Source organism: Pituophis catenifer, unplaced genomic scaffold (assembly GCF_029215685.1).
Source record: "Pituophis catenifer annectens isolate HBS135680 unplaced genomic scaffold, rPitCat1.0.hap2 SCAF_4, whole genome shotgun sequence".
NCBI classification, from domain to species: domain Eukaryota; kingdom Metazoa; phylum Chordata; class Lepidosauria; order Squamata; family Colubridae; genus Pituophis; species Pituophis catenifer.
Genome location: NW_027256884.1, coordinates 75,120,740 through 75,141,215, shown reverse-complemented (window position 1 = coordinate 75,141,215; position 20,476 = coordinate 75,120,740). Strand labels below are relative to the sequence as shown.

General features: G+C 36.3%; 1 protein-coding gene across 2 annotated transcripts in view; it reads right to left on the bottom strand.

Annotated features, from left to right (window-relative positions):
• DSCAM (DS cell adhesion molecule) overlaps positions 1-20,476 on the bottom strand; it is a 320,113-nt gene that overhangs the window by 169,303 nt on the left and 130,334 nt on the right. For both annotated transcript variants that reach the window (XM_070943500.1, XM_070943501.1), the window contains exons 2-6: positions 13,248-13,394; positions 11,744-12,022; positions 9,608-9,883; positions 1,913-2,209; positions 698-973 (exon numbers count right to left, since the gene is read on the bottom strand). In XM_070943500.1, coding sequence (XP_070799601.1) covers positions 698-973; positions 1,913-2,209; positions 9,608-9,883; positions 11,744-12,022; positions 13,248-13,394 — 1,275 coding nt within the window. The remainder of the gene's footprint in view (positions 1-697; positions 974-1,912; positions 2,210-9,607; positions 9,884-11,743; positions 12,023-13,247; positions 13,395-20,476) is intronic.

Below are 20,476 nucleotides of genomic sequence, written 5' to 3'. Positions count from 1 at the left end.
CTGTCCAAGACCTTTAAACAAACTGGCAAGAAACTTACTTTGGAAAAGAAAAAAGCAACACTTTGAGCTCTCTACTCTGTGTTAAGGCTTCTTCTATTTTTTGTTTGTTTGTTTGTTTGTTTGTTTGTTTGTTTGTTTTTGCCTGCAATAAAAATTCTAATCTAGCTGAGCTGGGGCTGAGGGATTTCTGCCCTATTAAGCTAATTGTTGAATAAGGGGTTCTGCATACAATAACTAACTGCAAAGTGTTAACTTTTCTGAGTCAAGATTTCAGTTAGGACATTTAGTGATCGATAAGTATGAAGGGCACTGTCTAGAAAAGGTTGATTAAAAATCAGGTATCAATCATAGGTGGCTTTTCAATATTGTTCACAACATAGTATGAAAACAAGCTTTAGCAATTATTTTTGAGGTCAGAATTTCTTGCCCCATTGAAGTTATCTGTCTGATGGGACAGCAGTAGCTTTTATGTATTTTTCAAAGCTCTCATGACTGGAAATTCTTGCTGGAGATGGCATGCAAACTGGAAATGCCAAGTTACATTTAACATCTCCATTGCATTTGTTTTTGACAGACAATTATGGGATGGTTCAGAGAAATACATTCAAATACATAAACCTGACCATAATCTATGATAGGTGCATATCACCTTCACTTCCATTTTTACAAGCACTTTTAAATAACATTCATGTTTTACCTTTTACTGTCACGTGTACACTCTGGCTAGTTGACAGTTGGGGCTGAACCAGAACATTGCATGTGTATTCTCCCTCATCCACCTCCTTCTGCACATCTGAGAGCTTAAGTGTTCCATTGTTTTCAAATGCTACTTGACGATGGTTAAAAGGGAGCAGATTAGAATTCTTATACCACTTGATTGAGTAATAAGGGTAACCAATGACACGACAGTGAATGAAGGTATCCCGCCCTGCTATTGCTGTAATGTTTTTCATTGGCCGAATGCTGGCTGGTCCTGTAAAGATAAAAGCAAGCTCTTGAAAATAATTTAGAGGTATAATTAGTTAAGAAAATATTGTTTTCTTCTAAATATATAATTCTTTTAGATCCTGAAAACTGTAACTTACTACAGTTCCCTCCACTCTTTTAACTTCCTAGAGCAACATAAGGGGCTCTTCCTACTTGTTTTACAATTTTCAATTTTTCAAATCCTACAACAGTCATATTAATTAATGAATTAATTAAACTACACATTTGGATCACTAAATCATTTATGATAAAAATCTGTATTGAGTTATAAATTAAAAGATAGTGTCATTTCAGTTAATGCCAGAGAAGACAAGACAGATAGAAACAATAGCCTGATATTTCTAAAATTAGGGTGAATAGTTATATATAACTGTTTCTAACCTGTTGTATTCCAGCGATTTTGGTTGAAAATTTATATCACCCTCAATCAGCAGTTCAATGGGTGTGTGTATTCTAAGTGAAGAAGTATGCTCTGATACATTTGGCAGCATGAGGACTGAATTACAGATATAAACTGCAATATTCTTAACCTGGATACTTACAATGAATGTTAAGTTCTTAAAAGAAAAAAAGTCATGCAAGCAAAACTAATTCTATAGTAAGTTAAAATTAGCTGAATTGATTAGAATGTATAACATACATTCACAGTATGTGCTGTGCTTATTTTGTATAATGGTCTGTTAGTCCAATCTGACACACATTTACTCAGAGGTAAGCCTATCAGTGATGCTTATTCTGAAGAAGCTGTCCTTAGCATTATAGTCTTATACCATGATTCCTTTATGGGAAAAATAGAGATAGCATTGGAAAAAAAAATCTTAGCATTCAATAGCAAAGTTCATACATGCATTTATGTTTTATTTTACTATAATGAGGTTTAATTTTTTTTTTTTTTTTTTTTTTGAGGAGCTGATTTGACAAGCACCTCTTACGTTTATTCGAGCCTGGTAGAGGACGACTCCAGCTGAGTTGTTGGCAGTACAACGATATACTCCGCCATCTCGGACCTGAGTACTGGAGATGTTTAGGTAGCTGACTACATTCCCCTCAGAGGTGATGATCTGACTAATACGGTGGTTCCCATCTTTAATGATGGGATTTTCATCCAAAGTCCATGTGATGGTAGGAAGAGGAGTTCCTTTCACGTTGCACATCAAAGATACACCTTCTCCTGGGCTTACCACTTTCTCACTGAAGGCTGAAATTATTTTAGGAGTTCCATCTGTAGAAGGAAAGGTATCTAAGTTAAAAAGAGAAGATACATGAGACAATTTATCACAAAAGGGTAAAATCTGTTTAGCTCCTCTGTTTTAAGAAAAAAGAAGCCAAATAAATGTTTAAATGTTTCAAAAAATAGCACAATTAGTTCTCATTTTGACTCATACTTATTGCTTATTTTTTCCCTTTGCTATTTTATATGAATATTATTCCTTTCAATCAATTAGGCTAATTATAAATTTACTTCTGGGTTAGAGGTTAACGTAGTGAAATAAACTAGGAAGGGAACTAGGAAGGGAATTATTTAATGTACCAAAGTTAACATAGCAAAATTTAACAAAAGTAGAACTCAATATATCCCCAACCCATGCACAAGGTCTTAAAGAAGTTATCATGCCTATACCACATGCCTATAAATCATACTGTATAGTGCCATCGCTGACTATTGGGGGTGAATCTTTGCCCCCCACAGAGAGGGCTCGCAATCTGGGTGTCCTCCTGGATGCACGGCTGTCTTTAGAAGAGCATATGACGGCCGTGGCCAGGGGGGCCTTTTATCAGGTTCGCCTGATTCGCCAGTTGCAGCCCTTTCTGGATCGGGACGCCTTGCGCACGGTCACTCACGCCCTTGTCACCTCCCGGTTGGACTATTGTAATGCTCTCTACATGGGGCTCCCCTTGAAGAGCACTCGGAGGCTCCAACTGGTCCAGAATGCGGCCGCGCGGGTGGTTATGGGTGCAACCCGTTGTGCCCATGTGACACCCCTCCTGCGCGAGCTGCACTGGCTCCCAGTGGTCTTCCGGGTGCGATTCAAGGTGTTGGTTACCACCTTTAAAGCGCTCCATGGCATAGGACCCGGGTACCTTCGAGACCAACTTCTGCCACCAATAGCCTCCCACCGACCAGTTCGCTCCCACAGAGAGGGTCTCCTCCGGGTGCCATCAGCCAAGTTATGTCGGCTGGCGACACCCAGGGGGAGGGCCTTCTCTGTGGGAGCTCCAGCCCTGTGGAATGAATTGCCCCCCGAAATACGAAAGATTTCCGACCTCCGGGTGTTTCGCTGCGCTCTGAAGACCCTGTTGTTCCGCCAGGCAGGGCTATTAACATAATGTTTTAAATTGGGGTATTTTAAATTTCTGGGATTTTAATTGGAGCCTAATTATTTAATGATTTTAAATTTTAACTGTTGTCGTGTTTTTTGTGTTTTTAAATAGGCTGTACACCGCCCTGAGTCCTTCGGGAGAAGGGCGGTATAGAAATAAAATTATTATTATTATTATTATTATTATTATTATTATATATATATATATATATATATATATATATATATATATATATATATATATATAAAAAACTGTGGCAGTTTCTTTATCTCAACTATTTCTTTAAACCGTCTGTGGGTAACAAGTGCTTTTAGTATTAACACTAATTGTGTGCGTATGCACATGTATTTAGCAGTGTTCTCCTGCAAGAAATAAGTGTTTAACAAAATAGCTGGGAAGAACAGAAAGAAGGGGCAAAACCTGAAACTTCAGATTGGTAGAAATATGTCCAGAGAATATTTTTTACTCTGAATGAGCTTAATTCTTTAGAGACAGAAGAACTGCATCATGAATACTGAGGAACATATTGATGGATAGGATAAACTTTTATATATTATCTTTGAGGAATCCTGGAGAAGGGTGAAGTGCGGAAAACATCAGAAAATGTTCCTGTTTTCAGATGGGGACAAAAAAGGATCTGAAGAACTTGTTAATCATGGTAGTACTTTGAGAGCAAGATTTGTGAAGAACTCTTCTTCATTGCACAAGTTTGTTGTTTTTTCAAATAGCTTAATTTGTATTTATGCACTGAACTCCAGGCTGGATTTGTTGGCTAAAATGGCCTTTCCCATATTTTCTATTTGTAATACTTGATGGAGAAATTTTGAAAATCAATGAATCAGTAAAATAAAATGAAAATTCCACACAAATATAACTTGTTCAATTCCCACTAGAACCAAATGTGTGATCGGCTTAGAAGAAAGTTGTGAGCTCTAATCCCTAACATTAGTCTGAACAGGCATGTATGTAAATATAAAAATTACAGTGTTCCCTTATTGAATCTAGAAGTCTAGTATGTAACACCTGTATGTAACAACCCAACCAAATACATACCTCTAACCTGTCTGAAGTAAGGGTAGATGATACACCAGCATTTAGGAATTAGTACTGGCTTAGTTATTTTAAAGAAACCTTTGATATATTCCCCTCCTGAGACATTCCAAACAAAAGAATAAAACTCATGTTGACTAGCTCATGATTCCTTTTCTCATGACAGTTATAGCCACATATACTTTAGGGGTAGAAGATTATTATGAGATATGAACAAATTGTAACCATTTGCAAGAGTTTGCTAAAATTCTGTTTGCATCTATTTATAACACCATATCCATCAGTGTTTTGGAAAGGAGACTATACTTTGGCTTATTGTGGAAAAATATCTTCAAATTTAAAAAAAAAAATTCAGAAACTTGGAATTATAAAGTTAACAAGGAATTAATAAATGAATAATTTCATGTTATCTCTTTTAGGTAGCACAATATTTAGGGAGATTTAAAAATGCCTGAGAATGCATAAATCTCATGCCAAATAATTGCTCACAATCTGCAAAAAGGACCTGATTAATGATTGTATATGGGATAAATTTAGTTTTCACTGTAACTATAATTACAATGAATTAGGACAGACCTATACATTACAATTTCTGTGGGGATCATTAGAATTACTACTACTACCATTACTACTGCTGCTAATAGCTAATAATGTCCTCAAAATGCTGTACCATTTTGCTCCAATGGGAATTGCAGTTTAATTCTATCAAAGCAATCACAACAGATATAACAAGTTCAAGGTGCACACTCTTTGCATGAAATTCTTTGAACGCTCAGGTCTGCAATAACCACTGGATCATTGGAAGTGATACTTTCATTTTCTTTTGTCTTGGTTTAAGAGAAGGCATAGAGACCTTGTCACACTGAAGTGTTTTTCAACTGTAAGTGTCATTTAATAAACATCCAGGCAAAGGTGGGAAAGCCAGTGACAGTGTCCTCTATTGCAGCATGATTCACAAGGGATTCCAGAATTCTAATATTTTCTGCATGAAACCTATAAAGATGTCAACTGGGGCATTCAGTACTCTGTAGCAAACCATTAATTCTTTTTCTGTAGCACTCCCAGTTTTTAATCTTATCTGAATAAGCGAGGAAGTGTTAAACCAAAAGGGCTGCATGCCTGAGACTTCCGCCTCTTCTCAAACCCTTCTCATCTTCTCCCTGTGTATTAGCACTGTCATTTCCCAGAAGACAAACAGCTACAGGCTTTTTATCCTGAAGGGGAATTGATACACAACTAATAAATCAGAGAATGTGCTTAGTCTGTTCCTTTGCCCTCCACTTTAAAAAAAAATTAAAAAATTATACAAGTGACAGGCTTTTTGCAGATGAAAGCAGACATTATTTTCCCAGGGAGACCTATGTCTTAGAAATCCCCCCTGCTGTTGTACTCTGATAACCTGCACTCTCTCAGCATCATTAAAGATTATCAATATGCTCTTTAAGGCTTTCTTAGTCATGGGAGATGGTTGCCAAGGTAACTAGGTCCACACAGGTAATATCCTCTCTTTTCTGTGACTATTCTGAAATTAGTTTTCATGCCATGTTTGCACTATAGCCTCATTAGCTCTAAACAAATTTATTATTTTCTTCACGATTATTAGGGGGAACATGGTGTCAGCAATTTTCAGTGATTGCAATGGTTTCAAATAATGCCGGGATGAAATGTACAGAACACGTGTGGACTTTTTTCTTCTTACTCAGTGGACACATTTATTAATAGGGTCAACAGGTGGTTGTTCAAAAACATTACAAATACATTCAAGAATTTGTTTCTGAAGGATAGATACTAATGAATTGCCATGTTATTGTTACCTTGATTTGTCAAATTCTGTATAAATACTAGTTGGTCTTACTACTAAATAATTATCAACAGCATCTAAGACAGTGATGGCGAACCTTTTCGGCACCAAATGCCGAAAAGGTTGTGCAAAACGTCGCATGCTCTTTGGAGCTGCGCTCTGGAAAAGCCGAACTTCTGGGTTCTAGCATGCATGCGTGCCGGATGATCAGCTGGCTGGCACCCATGTGCAAGCAGGTTTTTGGCACTGCAGCACGTGCAAGGGGATCGTGCTCCAAAAAAGCCAAACTTCTGGGTTCTGGTGCGCATGCACACCCAAAAATCAGCTGGTCAGCGCACATGCGCACACTGATTTTCAGCACTGCCGCGTGGGCAAGGACAACTGATCGTCGCATACGCATGCACGCCAGAAACCCAGAAGATAAACAGTCAAGGCTGTGCGTGCCCGGCAACATGGCTTTGCATGCCACTTTGGGCACATGTGCCATAGGTTCGCCATCACGGATCTAAGAGGTCACCTGGAGATGAACATAAAAACAACAGCTGTTTTGAAAAGGAGTACCTATGGGAATAATGCTAGGAAGATGATGATTTTCTTTTCAAGATATAATTGAATGGAGAGTTGTAGAGGAAAGCAACCACAATATCACAATATGAATGCTAACATACTTGTGAAGAAGGCACAGAAGAGGCTGTACTTCCTGAGAATGCTCAGGAAGATAAATCTATCCCAGCATCTACTTCTGTCCTACTATCGCAGCACCATTGAGAGTGTCCTGACATACTTCATTCTTGCATGGTATGGGAACAGCTCTGTAGCGGATAAAAAAGCTCGACAGAGAATCATTAAAACTGCCTAGCATATCATCGGACTCCAGCTATCAGCCCTGGATGACATCTTTGAATCTCACTGTTTGAGAAAGTTGCATAACATTCTCAGAGACTCTTCCCATCCTGCTTACAATCTTTTTGGATTGTTGCCTTCTGGCAGAAGATATAGAACAATTAAAACTCGGACTACACATTTTCTGGATAGTTTTTATCCCAGAGCTATAATTGCACTCAACAATGAACTAAAGGGCCACCATCAGTGAGCTGTTGGACAGTATTACTTGGTCTGCTGTGTGGATGTTTGGGTGGTTTAGGGGTGGAGAATTGGGTGGGAGTGTGTTTGGGGATTGTTATGTGTGTTGGACCTGGTCTTTGGGTGTTAAGTGAATTTCGTTGTACAGGTATACTGTGTATACACGTACAATGACAATAAAAGTTATTTATTTTATTTATCTAAATAAGAGAAATTTGGTTGGTACTGATTTTATTGTTGGCTTATCATATTGGCACCAATCTTTTACAATATCCTGTCAACTATTCCATACGACATTGTCATTCATATATATATATCTTACAGAATATGCTTATAATCAGCAGCAAATGGCCAGAGTCAGTAATTCCTCCTATACTGATATATAATTATATCAGTATATAATTGCTGAATTGTAATTTCTTGTATTAGGGAGCTGGCACCAAGTTACTGAGAATCTGCAAGAGATTGTTTTGGTCTATTCTGTCATCCACCATCAAAGATCTTGGGGTATAAAACTAATGTGAAATAAATAAATCAGCAAACTTGTTTTTCTATTTGGTCATTTTCTCAACTATCTATCCATGCTACTTTGAAAGTTTATCTGACTATTCAAAACAGAATACAAAATAACGTAACTAGATCATCATTTTAAAAATGGTGATCCATGAAGTCTGGATCCATATCCAGACTTCATCCTTGGCAGGTGGTACTACTTTAACTAGCTGAACTACTGTTTGTTCCCAAGACATGATCAGTCAAAATGTAATCAGTTAACTCCACTTTTTCAAATGAGAGGAAAAAACAAAAACAAACAAAAATAACCCCAAATACATTTTTATAGAATTGGATGGAATGAAAGCTTCTGACATTTAACCTTAGTTACAAGGTGGTCACATTTAAGTGGCTTATCTTTCACTGGTTCATTTCAGCAGCCTGCAACATCTCTGGCAATAAAAAATGAATTCCTCATGATGCAAGGCAAGGCAAGAAAGCTGCAGAGTAATGTAAGTAACCCCATAAGCAAAACAAAGAAAAGAAATAGGAAAACAGTACTTTCTGTTTTCCTGTAACAATGGAATGGAATGGAATGGAATGGAATAGCTTCATTTGGCCACGTGTAATAAGACACACAAGGAATTTGTCTCCAGTTCAGAAGCTCTCAATGTAGATGCAAAGCAACAGAGTATTAATAATCATACCATAATATGATATCAATAAGAGGGGGTAGTAGAGAAGATGAGAAGGTTGATAATGATGATGATGATGATGATAATAATAATAATAATAATAATAATAATAATAATAATAATAATAATAATAATAATAATAGTACAGCCATACAATGTGGGGTAAATAAACATAAAACAATATTGTGAGGATTAGGTGTTCAGCAGAGTGGTGGCATGAGGGAAGAAACTGTCCCTGTGTCTAGATGTTTTGGCATGCAATGCTCTATTAGTAGCATTCTGAGGGGAGGAGTTAAAACAGTTTATGTCCAGAATGTGAGAATTCTGTAGATATTTTCTCAGCCCTCCTTTTGATCTGCGCAATATACGGGTTCTCAACTAGAAGTCAATGGCCGGCAACCTTGTGGATGCCCAAAACAGAGATGGGAAGACAACATCAACAAAGATATGCAAGCCATGGGCCTGCGCCCTGGAGATGCAGCTGACTGTGCAAAGTGGTGTTCAATGATCCGAAAAGCGGACCCTGCACTTGCTGAAATAGAAGGCGAAGGCGAAGGCGAAGGCGAAGGCGAAGGCGAAGAAGAAGAAGAAGAAGAAGAAGAAGAAGAAGAAGAAGAAGAAGAAGAAGAAGAAGAAGAAGAAGAAGAAGATTATACAGGTCGAAGGCAGGCTGGTTGCAATCATTTTTTTCTACAGCTCTTAATTATCTGGTGGAGTCTATACCTGTCCTGTGTAGTTGCTGTATCAAACTAGATAGTTATCAAAGTACAGATGACAGACCCAATAATTCTTCCATAGATTTGTTAAAAAAATTATCAAAAGTAAAAAAAAAAAAAACCCTCAACAACTTGATGTAGAAAAAGAAGGTTTTTTTAATAAGGAAATAAGAATTCCAGGAAATTGTAGGCTATGATACTGTAACCTATACACTGCCACAGTCCAGACACTATTTCAACTCATATCAGCTTTGACATGTTTCAGACACCTCTTAAAAGGCCTTTCTTATGAGTGCTACAATGGTAGGTTTTGAATAAATATTTTTGAAATTTATACTTTAAAAGTAATTTTATATTTTATTAAAATATATGAACATTATTTCAAGATGTCTTTTGAGAACTGTGAAAAGGACAGACATGGATTAGCTTTAAGTGTTTACATACATAAAATAACAACTGACCTTCTAGCACCACTTGAACATAGTCTTGTGCAGACATCTTGTCTTTGCGTACAAAACATTGGTATGCCCCGCCATCACTTTTGGACATGCCATCCATAATAAGAGTCTCATGATTGACCCCAATGATTCTCACATTATTGCCAGTATTAATGATTTCTCCATTTCGATACCAGAAGAGTTCATGGTCATCTGTTCCAGACACACTGCAGGACAAGGACACTCGACTACCAACGCTGCTCTTAACTTTCCGAGGACTGATGGTGGCTTTTAGAGGCTCTGGAAGAAGACATCAAATTCAGTCATTTTATTTTGGTCACTGATGAGCAAACCAAAAGAGTAATGTTTTACTCACTAAATACCAATACAGGCTATAAATGATAGAAATGATTCATTAAAAAAAACACACTTCAAATAGCAATGTTCTACATCAGAAAGGGTAGGTCAAATTATTTTGGCTTCTGTAGGAAAATAGCAGCATGACAAGCCTTCACCATATGAGTGAGCTAAATTGGTAACAGGTGGATTTTAGAGCAATATTATTGAGAATAACAAAGAGAGCAAGCTGCATGGCATACATAAATCTATCTATTTACAGCCACAGATTCACAAGAAATGACTTTGAGTTGCCACTGCTACCCACTCTTATGACACCTGAAATGGTTAATTCATTCTGTCTAATGTGGTCATGGGATTTAATCCAAAGCCTAATAAAGATAACCAGACGGAATCACGCTGCACCAAATAAATATTTAAAACTAACTCCTACAGCCCATGGAGCAGTAAGACAGAGTCCAGAAAATTTTTATTTTTATTTTATTTTATTTTATTTATTTTATTTTATCTATTTTTAGTTTGTAGAATCTTCTCCTTTTTGCTTATATCATTAGTGATATGCAGAAATATACTCTTGTGTGGAGTATAGTAATGGTTTTATTTTGAGCATGCTCAGCAGTGTTTCTTGAGTTAGGTTTTTTTTCCCCCCAGATATCTAAGGGCTTGTTTTAGACACATTAGTTGGGAGAAATCATATGTTTTAAAAGAAGCAAATGTTAATAATCTTATACTCATGCAGATCATGCAAATGTAATTTTAACACTTTTAACACAAATTGTGCCTTCTTAGTGATCTAGCTAGAATTTTGCATAGTGAAAGCAACTAACCAAAAGTAACTTCACTGTTATAAACTATTAGAAATACTTTCTAAAAATATTATGAGAGCTATTGGAAAAGATTTGTTCTCAACACTATGGCAAACATGTTGACATACATTCTGAATACACATGGGACATGTTTTCAAGAATGACAGTTAATGTCTTCTTAATCTATATCTTTTATGTGAGATATGTCAGAAAACAAACAGGACCACTAAGCCCTCCTTAGTTTTGTCTTTAGACAAATTGTGAAGAAAAAAAGCAAATGATGTTCTGGTGAAAATTCAGAGTAAATTCTTTAATCAAAATAGCCCTGAAAACAGCTGAAACTGGAAGACTATGCTTCCAGAATAAAAGGTGATTTCTAAACAAAATATTCCTATATTTTCCTCCTACAATCAAATTACCAATGGAAAAAGGATTCCAGTTGTCACCTTTCAAGTAGATCAGAGCAGAGTGGGATTATTGGGATGGGGGGGATAGCTGGTAACAACATTACTTAGGTTTATCTTTTCAGGAGCTATGAGGATACCACAAAGTTGTGAGTGAAGGATTTGGAGACTGCCTTGCAAGGAGCCAGCAGTGGCCAATCCACTGCATTCTATGGTGTGTAGGCAGATATCCTATTTCACCAAAACTGTACCAAAGTATTCTGACACTAATATGGGTAAGCAATTCAAATAATTATTTCGAGTATTTCTAGTATTGGGTGTAAAGCAGAGAGTTTTCCTGAGGATAACAAGGTAGTCTAATTCTATAATGAGGTGGTAAATGAAGATCTGCTAGCTAGTTCTGTTCTTTAGTACTAGAAGGCAAATGAGTGCCCTGAGAGTCTGATATGTAGGTTCTCCACATAACACAGAACCAGGAAGTTATAGAAAGTTCTTGGTCATTCAGGAAGCCTATATAAGTGCAGCATATGCTTTCAAGTTTGACTCCATTAAACAGAATTTTTATTGTATTCTAGTAATCTGCAGACACTTACGTTTTACATGCAAACGGCCTATCACTTCAGCTGTACCATAACTGTTCCAGACTTCACACACATAGTTGCCTGAGTCTGATGGACGTGTATTTTCTATCAGAAGGCCTGTCACCATTGGCCGGAACCGGCTGTCAGGTTCCCAGGGAACATTGTCCTTCAGCCAGCGATACTTTGGTGCTGGGTGTCCAGATGCTTTGCAAGGCAGCTCCACTTGCTGTCCTGCCATGGCTTTACGATGTTCAAATCCATCCAGAATAGATGGAGCCGAGTTTGCTGGGTCTGGAAAACAGAGTAGCTACATCTTAGATATCTAATAGAATTAACTGCTTGATCTATATGAACATATAGGAAATCTGTTTTTTTTTTTTTTAATCTGCTGCCATCCAGATGCATTGGCACTGTAACTCAAATTCTATGTTGGCTATATCCAGCTCATTTGGAAGCCATCAAAGTAGTGAATATTGATTTTGATTAATATTTAGTTAGTGCCAGTGCCTTGAAGACTTGGTGAAGAAGAGGCAGGACCATAACATTTCTATTCAATCATTCCCCATCCACACACATTAAAGAATTAAAATATGAATTAGCTTGATAAAACGAATGCTTGTAAAAAAAGTTTCTACTAATTTAGTTTTCATCCCATACTACAGATGTCCATTAAATAAGTTCTCATTGTTTTTCTAGAGTTGATTGTATCTTTTCTATTATTTTTTAAAATGTCTATGCTGGATCAGAGTATTGAATTGTCTCTGCTCATATGTAGGATGTAATATACAGAAAAACATTATCACAAAAGTGCTATAGGTTTACTTTTATCTTGCTCTCTTAACAACCACATGAAAATACTGGGGAAATATCACTGATACATTTCTGCCATAGAATCATTAATATCTTGATGATACTATATGCCTTCTGATGTGCAAAGGCTTACAGAGCTCCTCTACAGTATGGAGATTTTTGTATAAATTCATTTTGTGTGCCAGTTGTGTCTATTCCTGGATTGAAAGACTCTGCTTATAATCAGTCATGCCTTATTCCTTTCCCATTTGGATTACTGCATTGTGCTTTTCAAAGGGCTGCTCTTGAAAAGCATTCAGAAGCTTTAATTGGTCTGGAATGTATGCTTCAAGATTCAGCCATGGGATACCATTGTGAGTTGCCCTGACTCCCACTAGTGTCCCAAGTGCATTTCAAGGTGTTGTGGAGGACATCACTTTTGAGAAGGGTAATCTAGCCAAACCTGTATCCTTTCACAATGCATACTACTTTGGATACAGCATCCCTGATTGTTAACTCTGCTGACTGAGACTGATAGGAAATAGAGACTGATGAAATCTGGAGGGCTGTGGTTTGTTATTCTGCCCCTAGTATCTGGCATGTTTTACAAATGGCAAATAATGTGCATCACAAGACATACTAAGGATATCCAGCTACAAAGTAAAGCAGAGTACACAGAATGTATTCTTAATATATAATTTTTTTCCAGAAAATGTCCATTGCATACCTGATACAAAAAGTCTAGCACTGTTGCTCTGACGTGTTTCTCCAGTGTATCTGTGCCGAGTGATACATCGGTAATTATACAATCCATCTTCATTCTGTACATCTATAATATACAAGGCTCCCGTGGATGTGATGAGAAATCTAGATCCTAAACAACATAAGAGTATGCAGATTTTAAAATGTGACAGAGTTTTGGTATTCTCTTGTCCAGTATAAATGAAAATTTTACTAACAAGTATTAAGGATATCACTGTTGACAGTTCAATTTTTTAAAGATTGTTGTATTAGCAGTTATTTAAGTGCTTTTTCTAAACAAATGGGAAAAAAATAAATAACCTCTAGTTATTATAGAATTAATAAATAAACATTAAGTCAGTGTTCATCATAGATAGCATAGGCACTGTAAAGCTATTTTAAGTAAAGCAGAACATTTCTATATTTGTGTTATCCCTGAATACAAAGCTGAGAAACATGTTAATTATATGAACTAATCCACATAATCACATATGATGATATGTGTAATAAAATAGTTTTGGGAAAGGAAAGAAAGAAATTGGAAAGAAAATGAGGAAAAGCCAACATGCATAAAGATGAACTCCTTAAACATAATTTGTATCCCACCCTTTCTGTAAATAGCTTGTGCTAGCATCCAAGGGCATTCACTGATATTTTATTCATATAAACTTTTTGAAGTTTTTCTAAAAACTATTGCCAAAAAGATGGCTTAAATTCAGATTTCTTATATGGAAAGTCTACCCATTAAGTAGCTCTGCAAACATTAAAGATGATGGGAAGGCCATGAAGCTAATGCCTTTGGTCTCGTGCCCTCCAGTTTATTTGACCTTTGGCCTCGTGCCCTCCAGTCTGCTATTCCCAGAATTCTTCACTTGTGAGAATGAAGATAATTTAAAAGAAAAGTTAGTTTAAAAGAAAGTGCAAAACCTGCACATGAGTGTGGCCTAATGGAAATGTTTCTATCTATGTAAGTGTCAGTATATAAGAATTTATAAACTAGAATAGCCATAACAACAAATCAGCCAATGGGGAACAGTTTGGTGACTAAGAGCCATGTAAAACAGCTTGGTGCCTGGGTGTGGCTTAGCTTAACTGTTCTGTGTATATAAGCTTGCTTCTAGTTCTGGTCCTTGCTTCTACTTCTACTTCTTGTCCTTGTACTTGCTACTGCTTCAAGAGCTGCATAGGTATTGTATACATGCATCATATTTTATATTACTGTATATAAAGAAATTTCTTCTATAAATGAATCCTGCTGAATTATTTACTTGTATGCTGGCTGGTTAGCTACAGACTCTGACACAGTGGTGGGTTGCTACCAGTTTGCCCTGGATCGAGCAAACCGGTAGCAGTGGCGGCGGGAGGCTCCACCTACCCACCCAGACGTTTCTGCGCATGCGCAGAAGCATCACGCACAAGCGCACATGCGCCCACAAGCAAATCAGTAGCGGCCGAAATTGAAACCCACTACTGTTCTGACAGTATGGTCACATAAAGGATGCTGATAAGCAAACAAAACTATATGAAAGACTAAAGGAGTGAGAAGGATTTGACTTATTTTTATCATCATCTTATTGATATATTGATTGATATCTATCTGCCAATGTAATAACCAAAGTATTGCAAAATATACAACTACAAGTAACAATAAAACCAGCAATAAATCTTATGGCAATTCTAGGACTAATCAATGCATTTTATATAGATTTCAAAAATGACAATTTGATAAAAATGATATCATCATAATAATTTTAAAAGTATTCATATTAAACAGACTTTTAATCAGGAGCAAAGAAGTTTGAAATAGTGCCATCTGCCTTAGCTAGCAGTAAAACTTTCAACGGTATTTAAAATACTAAAGAGAAAATGTCAAGTCAAAAGAAAAGGGAAGCAGGAAAAAAAACCAATTAGCCTATCAAATCCAAGGCAAGTGTACAATAATAGCTTTCATAACTGCAACCTGTAAGGATAACAATTACTTGCCTGTAGCAATTTTTAAACTTTTTAAAGCCAAAGTGCTACTAAGTGTTTTGCTGTATGGTGTTTAATGTTACACTTCCAAGGACATTTGTGTGTTAGAAGTTGCGTAATCTAAATTTTAGAAACTGTATTCGATATTCCATATTTTGTTGTTAATGTACTTCTCTAGCTAAAATCTGTCTGTCTGTCAGGTTGGGTTTGATTATGACTCTGCTAGTTTAAGTACCGGTTACAACAAATTTGGGATTTCTGATGCACAGACACTAGTCTTCTTGGAAGAAACAAGTAATTGATGACCTGACCTGGCTCATTGTAAGTTCATTCCCCCCCACCCCCAAATTTATATTCATACCAGACTTGCACAAAATCTCGAGAGAGCCCAAGCAGAAAATTTTAGATCTTGACTCACAAAAAGAATCAATGCTTTGGATATCTTGGCTACAGTGAGTTCACACCCTCTTTTTACAATTCCCAAATATGTGTACACTTAATTAATATAGACTTCTGTAAAGCTTTTGATTCAGTGGTACACGACAAATTACTTCTAAAACTAAAATCCTATGGCATTTCTGGACTCCTACATAAATGGATAGCTGCCTTCCTGTCAAACAGACAACAAGTGGTCAAAATAGGAAGCGCTCTATCAAATCCTGTACCTGTTAATAGTGGTGTTGCAATATTTTCAGGATCAGACTCAATAAATTTAGCAAGAGTTAAAGGTTTAAATATATCTCCTTTTATTTACATTAGGCATTCTATATTCACTGAATATTCACAGATAGAAGCAAGGAAGTGGGTGCATACAGCTCCTTATATATACAATGGGAGGAGCTAGATATGGGAGTGGTGAATTATGAATACATTAAGAAGTGAAGAATAAGTTAACCCCTGATACCCCGTTCATATACTATTTACACATTAGAGAATAAGGCATTTACATCTGACAAATCCCCCTCTAAATGCCGATTCGTTATGCAACACCAATTACATTCAGATTCAGGACAGTACAAAACATACAACTTAGAAGTTAAGTATTTATGCTGCTTAGAAGGTAAAGGTTTTGTCAATATGTCAGCTAATTGTTCTGAAGTTTCACAATGCACTGCTTTAATAAATCCATCCTGAGATAATTGTCTCACATGTTTAAATTTTATATCTATGTGTCTGGACCTTTGTCCAATGGCGTCAGATCTAGATATTTCAATAGCTGCCTTATTGTCTTCATGCATAACAAAAGGCAAAGCAGGTTTTTTCCAAACATCTGAAATCAAATCATTAAACCATACAAGGTTATTTGCAGCTTTAGATAAACAAACATATTCTGCTTCTGTCGTTGAAGTGGCCACTAATTCTTGTTTACCAGTGTATCAGTAAACTGGACAGTCATTTAAGAGGAATATATAACCAGATGTACTTTTTCTACATGAGGTGTCTCCAGCCCAGTCCGCATCTGTGTAACATGTAAGCTTTGGTTCTTTATTATCGTTAGGTTCCAACATTAAACAAAAGTCTAGTGTATTTTTCAGATATCTTAATATTCTTTTAACAGCTTCCCAGTGGTACATTGTTGGCTTGCTGACATGTCTGGATAATAAATTGAGGGGTAAAGCGATATCTGGTCTTGTCCAATTAGATATATAAAGAAGTGAACCTATGACTGATCTATAAAATGTGTTATCTTTGAATTCAGGGGATGATTCATCAGCATTTCTTAGAAAATCAGTCTGCATAGGAGTATCACAAGGTTTGGCATCACTTAGATTGCATTTGTTTAAGAGCTCTATGATCTTATCTCTCTGAGTAAGTTTGAATCCTCTTTTAGTCTTATTAATTTGAACACCAAGATATTTGTTTACTTTGCCTAAAGATTTCAATGAGAAATGTTCACTTAGCTTAGTCACAAAAGTTTCTCTTCTCTCTTTATGTTTTCCTATGTATAAAATGTCATCCACATAGATCAATACAAATTCTATGTAATCATCACCCTTTTTGACAAAGAAACAGTTATCAGCAGTGGTGGCATTGAAGTCCATGGTTTTAAGTACTTTTACTAAACAATCATACCATCGTTTACCAGATTGTTTTAACCCGTATAAACTCTTGTTTAACAACCAAGTCTCATTCTTGTTTGTGTATTGACTGTGAGGTGCTCTTACATATATTTCCTTATCTAGTTTTGCGTGTAGATACGCAGTCTGTATGTCATATTGGAATACATCGAGATTGAGTGCTGATGCTACCACTAGAGCTGTTTTGACACTCTCAGTTCTTACTGTGGGGGAATACGTGTCAGTATAGTCCTCTGGATATTTCTGTGCATAACCTTGTGCAACTAGTCTAGCTTTGTATAGGGTATTGCCTCCCTCTAAGTTCTTAATTTTATATATCCACCTGGTACCAATAATTGTTTTATCTTTTGGTGCAACTGCAGGTGTAAATACATTTAATTCTTGTAAGCTTTCCATCTCTTTTTTCATTGCTAATTCCCATTTTTCTTTTTCTTTACGAGGGAGCTTTAACACTTCCTCATATGTATTAGGTGTCGTTGACTCACCATCCATATGCATTATATAATCTTTGTATTTATTAGGCATCTAATTTCTGGTGTTTCTAATTGTTTTTTCAGGTTTACTATTGTTATCATGCAAATATCTTGCTTCCTTTTTTGTTAGTGTGTCTGTCTTTATTTTGTGTTGGCTATTTATCCATGTTTTGGTTTTGTTTTTATATTTGTTGATATTTTGCTTTTCTATAGTCCCTTTCTCTTGAGATTTTGTATCTTTATTGTTACTTGGAAATATTTCATTAAGATGTATTTTGGACCAGTTGGCCTGTTCATGGAACACAGCTGTTCTGGAGACTATAAATTTGTTATTATTATCAATGAATCTGTACCCTTTAGTGCCTGTCTCATATCCCATAAATCTGAGTCTTCTGGACACGTTTTCTCCCTTTCTTCTTAATTGCTTAGGTATGTGTACGTCTGCAGTGACTCCAAATATGTGCATGTGTGCCAATTTTGGTTTCCTATTATACATCACTTCATATGGTGTCTTATTTACAATGCTGGACCAGGTTCTATTCTGTGTGTAATTGGAATAATGTAGGGCTTCTGACCAGAATTGTTTGCTTAAGCCAGCATCTTCCAATGTGCATCTAATCATGGTTTGTAATGTTGAGTTCTTTCTCTCTACAATCCCGTTCTGGAACGCAGAAAATGGACTAGATGTGTAATGTAACATTCCTTTGTCCTTTAACCATTGGGAGAATTCTTTAGACATGAATTCACATCCCCTATCTGTCATGATTTGTTTTATTTTGATATTGTGTTGTGTTTCTATGCGTTTATAAAATTCTTTAAATTTTTGAAAGGTTTCATCTTTGTGTTTTAATGTATAAACAAATCCATAGCGGCTATAATCGTCTACTATGGTCAAGAAGTAACGTTTTCTATAAGTGATTGAAGGAGTTAGTGGACCAACTAAGTCCATGTGTACTAAATCAAAAATTTTGTTGGTTGATCTAGTAGATTTTCTTGGCCTGGGGCTAGTTTTTAGTTTTGTAGATTTACATACTGAGCATTCCAAATAGTTTTCACAATTTTTTATTTTAACACTTTCTGCGTGTTCGGTCATTTTTTGTACTACAGGAAAACTGGCATGTCCTAACTTCCTATGTAAGATGTGAGCACACTCATCATGAATTGGCTTACCTATTTTTGGTTTTTTTTTATTGTGTGCATCTTTGTGATCATGAGATATTTTACATTCATCATTGTCACTGTTGCTAATGTTTCCATCATCTACTTCAATACAATCTTCCATATTTGAATCAATGTTATGCAACCATTTTTCCTTTGTTATTAGATAAGGTAGGCCTCCTTTAATCATCACAGTGCCTATATCTATTTTATTTTTCTCCAAAGTCGCTTTTCCTTTAGAAAAAACAATGTTAATATCAGAATCTCTACTTAGTTTTATGGCACTTAGTATGTTATGAGGTATTTCAGGTATTAGCAATACCCCCTCTATTTTTCCTAGACCAGGCAAGGTTACATTCCCTCTACCTAATACTTGAACCTTTTCTTGGTTAGCTACCTTTATTACAAATTTATCTTCTACAAATGAAGACAATATATTTTTGTTATTAGTGGTGTGATTAGTTGCTCCAGAATCAATAAGCCAATTATTGTTCTCATTCTGCTGTATGTTAGTGTTGTCTTGTTTATTTAATCCATTCAGTGAACCAGATTTTCTATCCTTAGAATTATCTCTGCCCCCTCTATTCTCTTTGTAATTTGGTGGGCTTCTATATCTATGTCTATCCATGGAAGACTGTCTATAATTGTATTTGTTTCTATATTCAGACCTATGTCTTTCTTTTGAAGTTTTGGGGCAATCTCTTCTATTGTGTTCCCTGGATCCACAGTTATGACATTTAAATGTTTCATTATATTTTTCTTGGAAAGCTACTTTCCTATATGGTTTGTGTTCTATGTGATTGTTAGAACGATTCCTTCTTGAATTGTCTTCTGCTATTAATTTATTGGATAGACTTTCTATGGATAAGTATCCTAGATTGATTGTGTCTAAATGTGACATATAATTGTCCCATGATGGATCAAGTGAGTTGATAATAACACTTTTCATTGTTTGGTCTGAAATCACCTCCCCCCTTAAATGCAGTTCAGCTCTTATTTTGTTTAAAGATATTAAGTGCTCACTTATGGAAACCCCTGGTTTTATCCTAGATGAAAAGAAATCTTTAGACATCCTTGTGGTGGTAGCTACACTGTCACTGTGAAACAAATTGAACATGCATTGAATAATTTCTGAAACAGTCAGATTTTGCTTAATGCTGTGATACATTGCAGGAGATACACTAGATATTAATAAGAAAAATGCTCTATGGTGTAAACAGTCTATTTTTAGAGTCCAAGGTCTTTTTGGGGGACTAGTGATAAAAAACAGTAAGTTTTCCTTCATAAAGACAACCTGGAGCTGCTGATACCATTCTTGTAAATTAATGCCATCTATCCTTAGCTTTGGGAAGTCACTGGGTAAATTTCCGACATTATTAGGTCCATTACTTACAACCTGAGGTAGTCCGTGGTCTCGTAAATGCAGAAAGTTACAAAACGGCGTGGGGATGCTCGCAACGAGCCTGCATGGTCTTCTCGTCAATTCATGTCTTCCCGGACCGTCTGCGTAGTCTTGCGCATGCGCGTTGTCCATT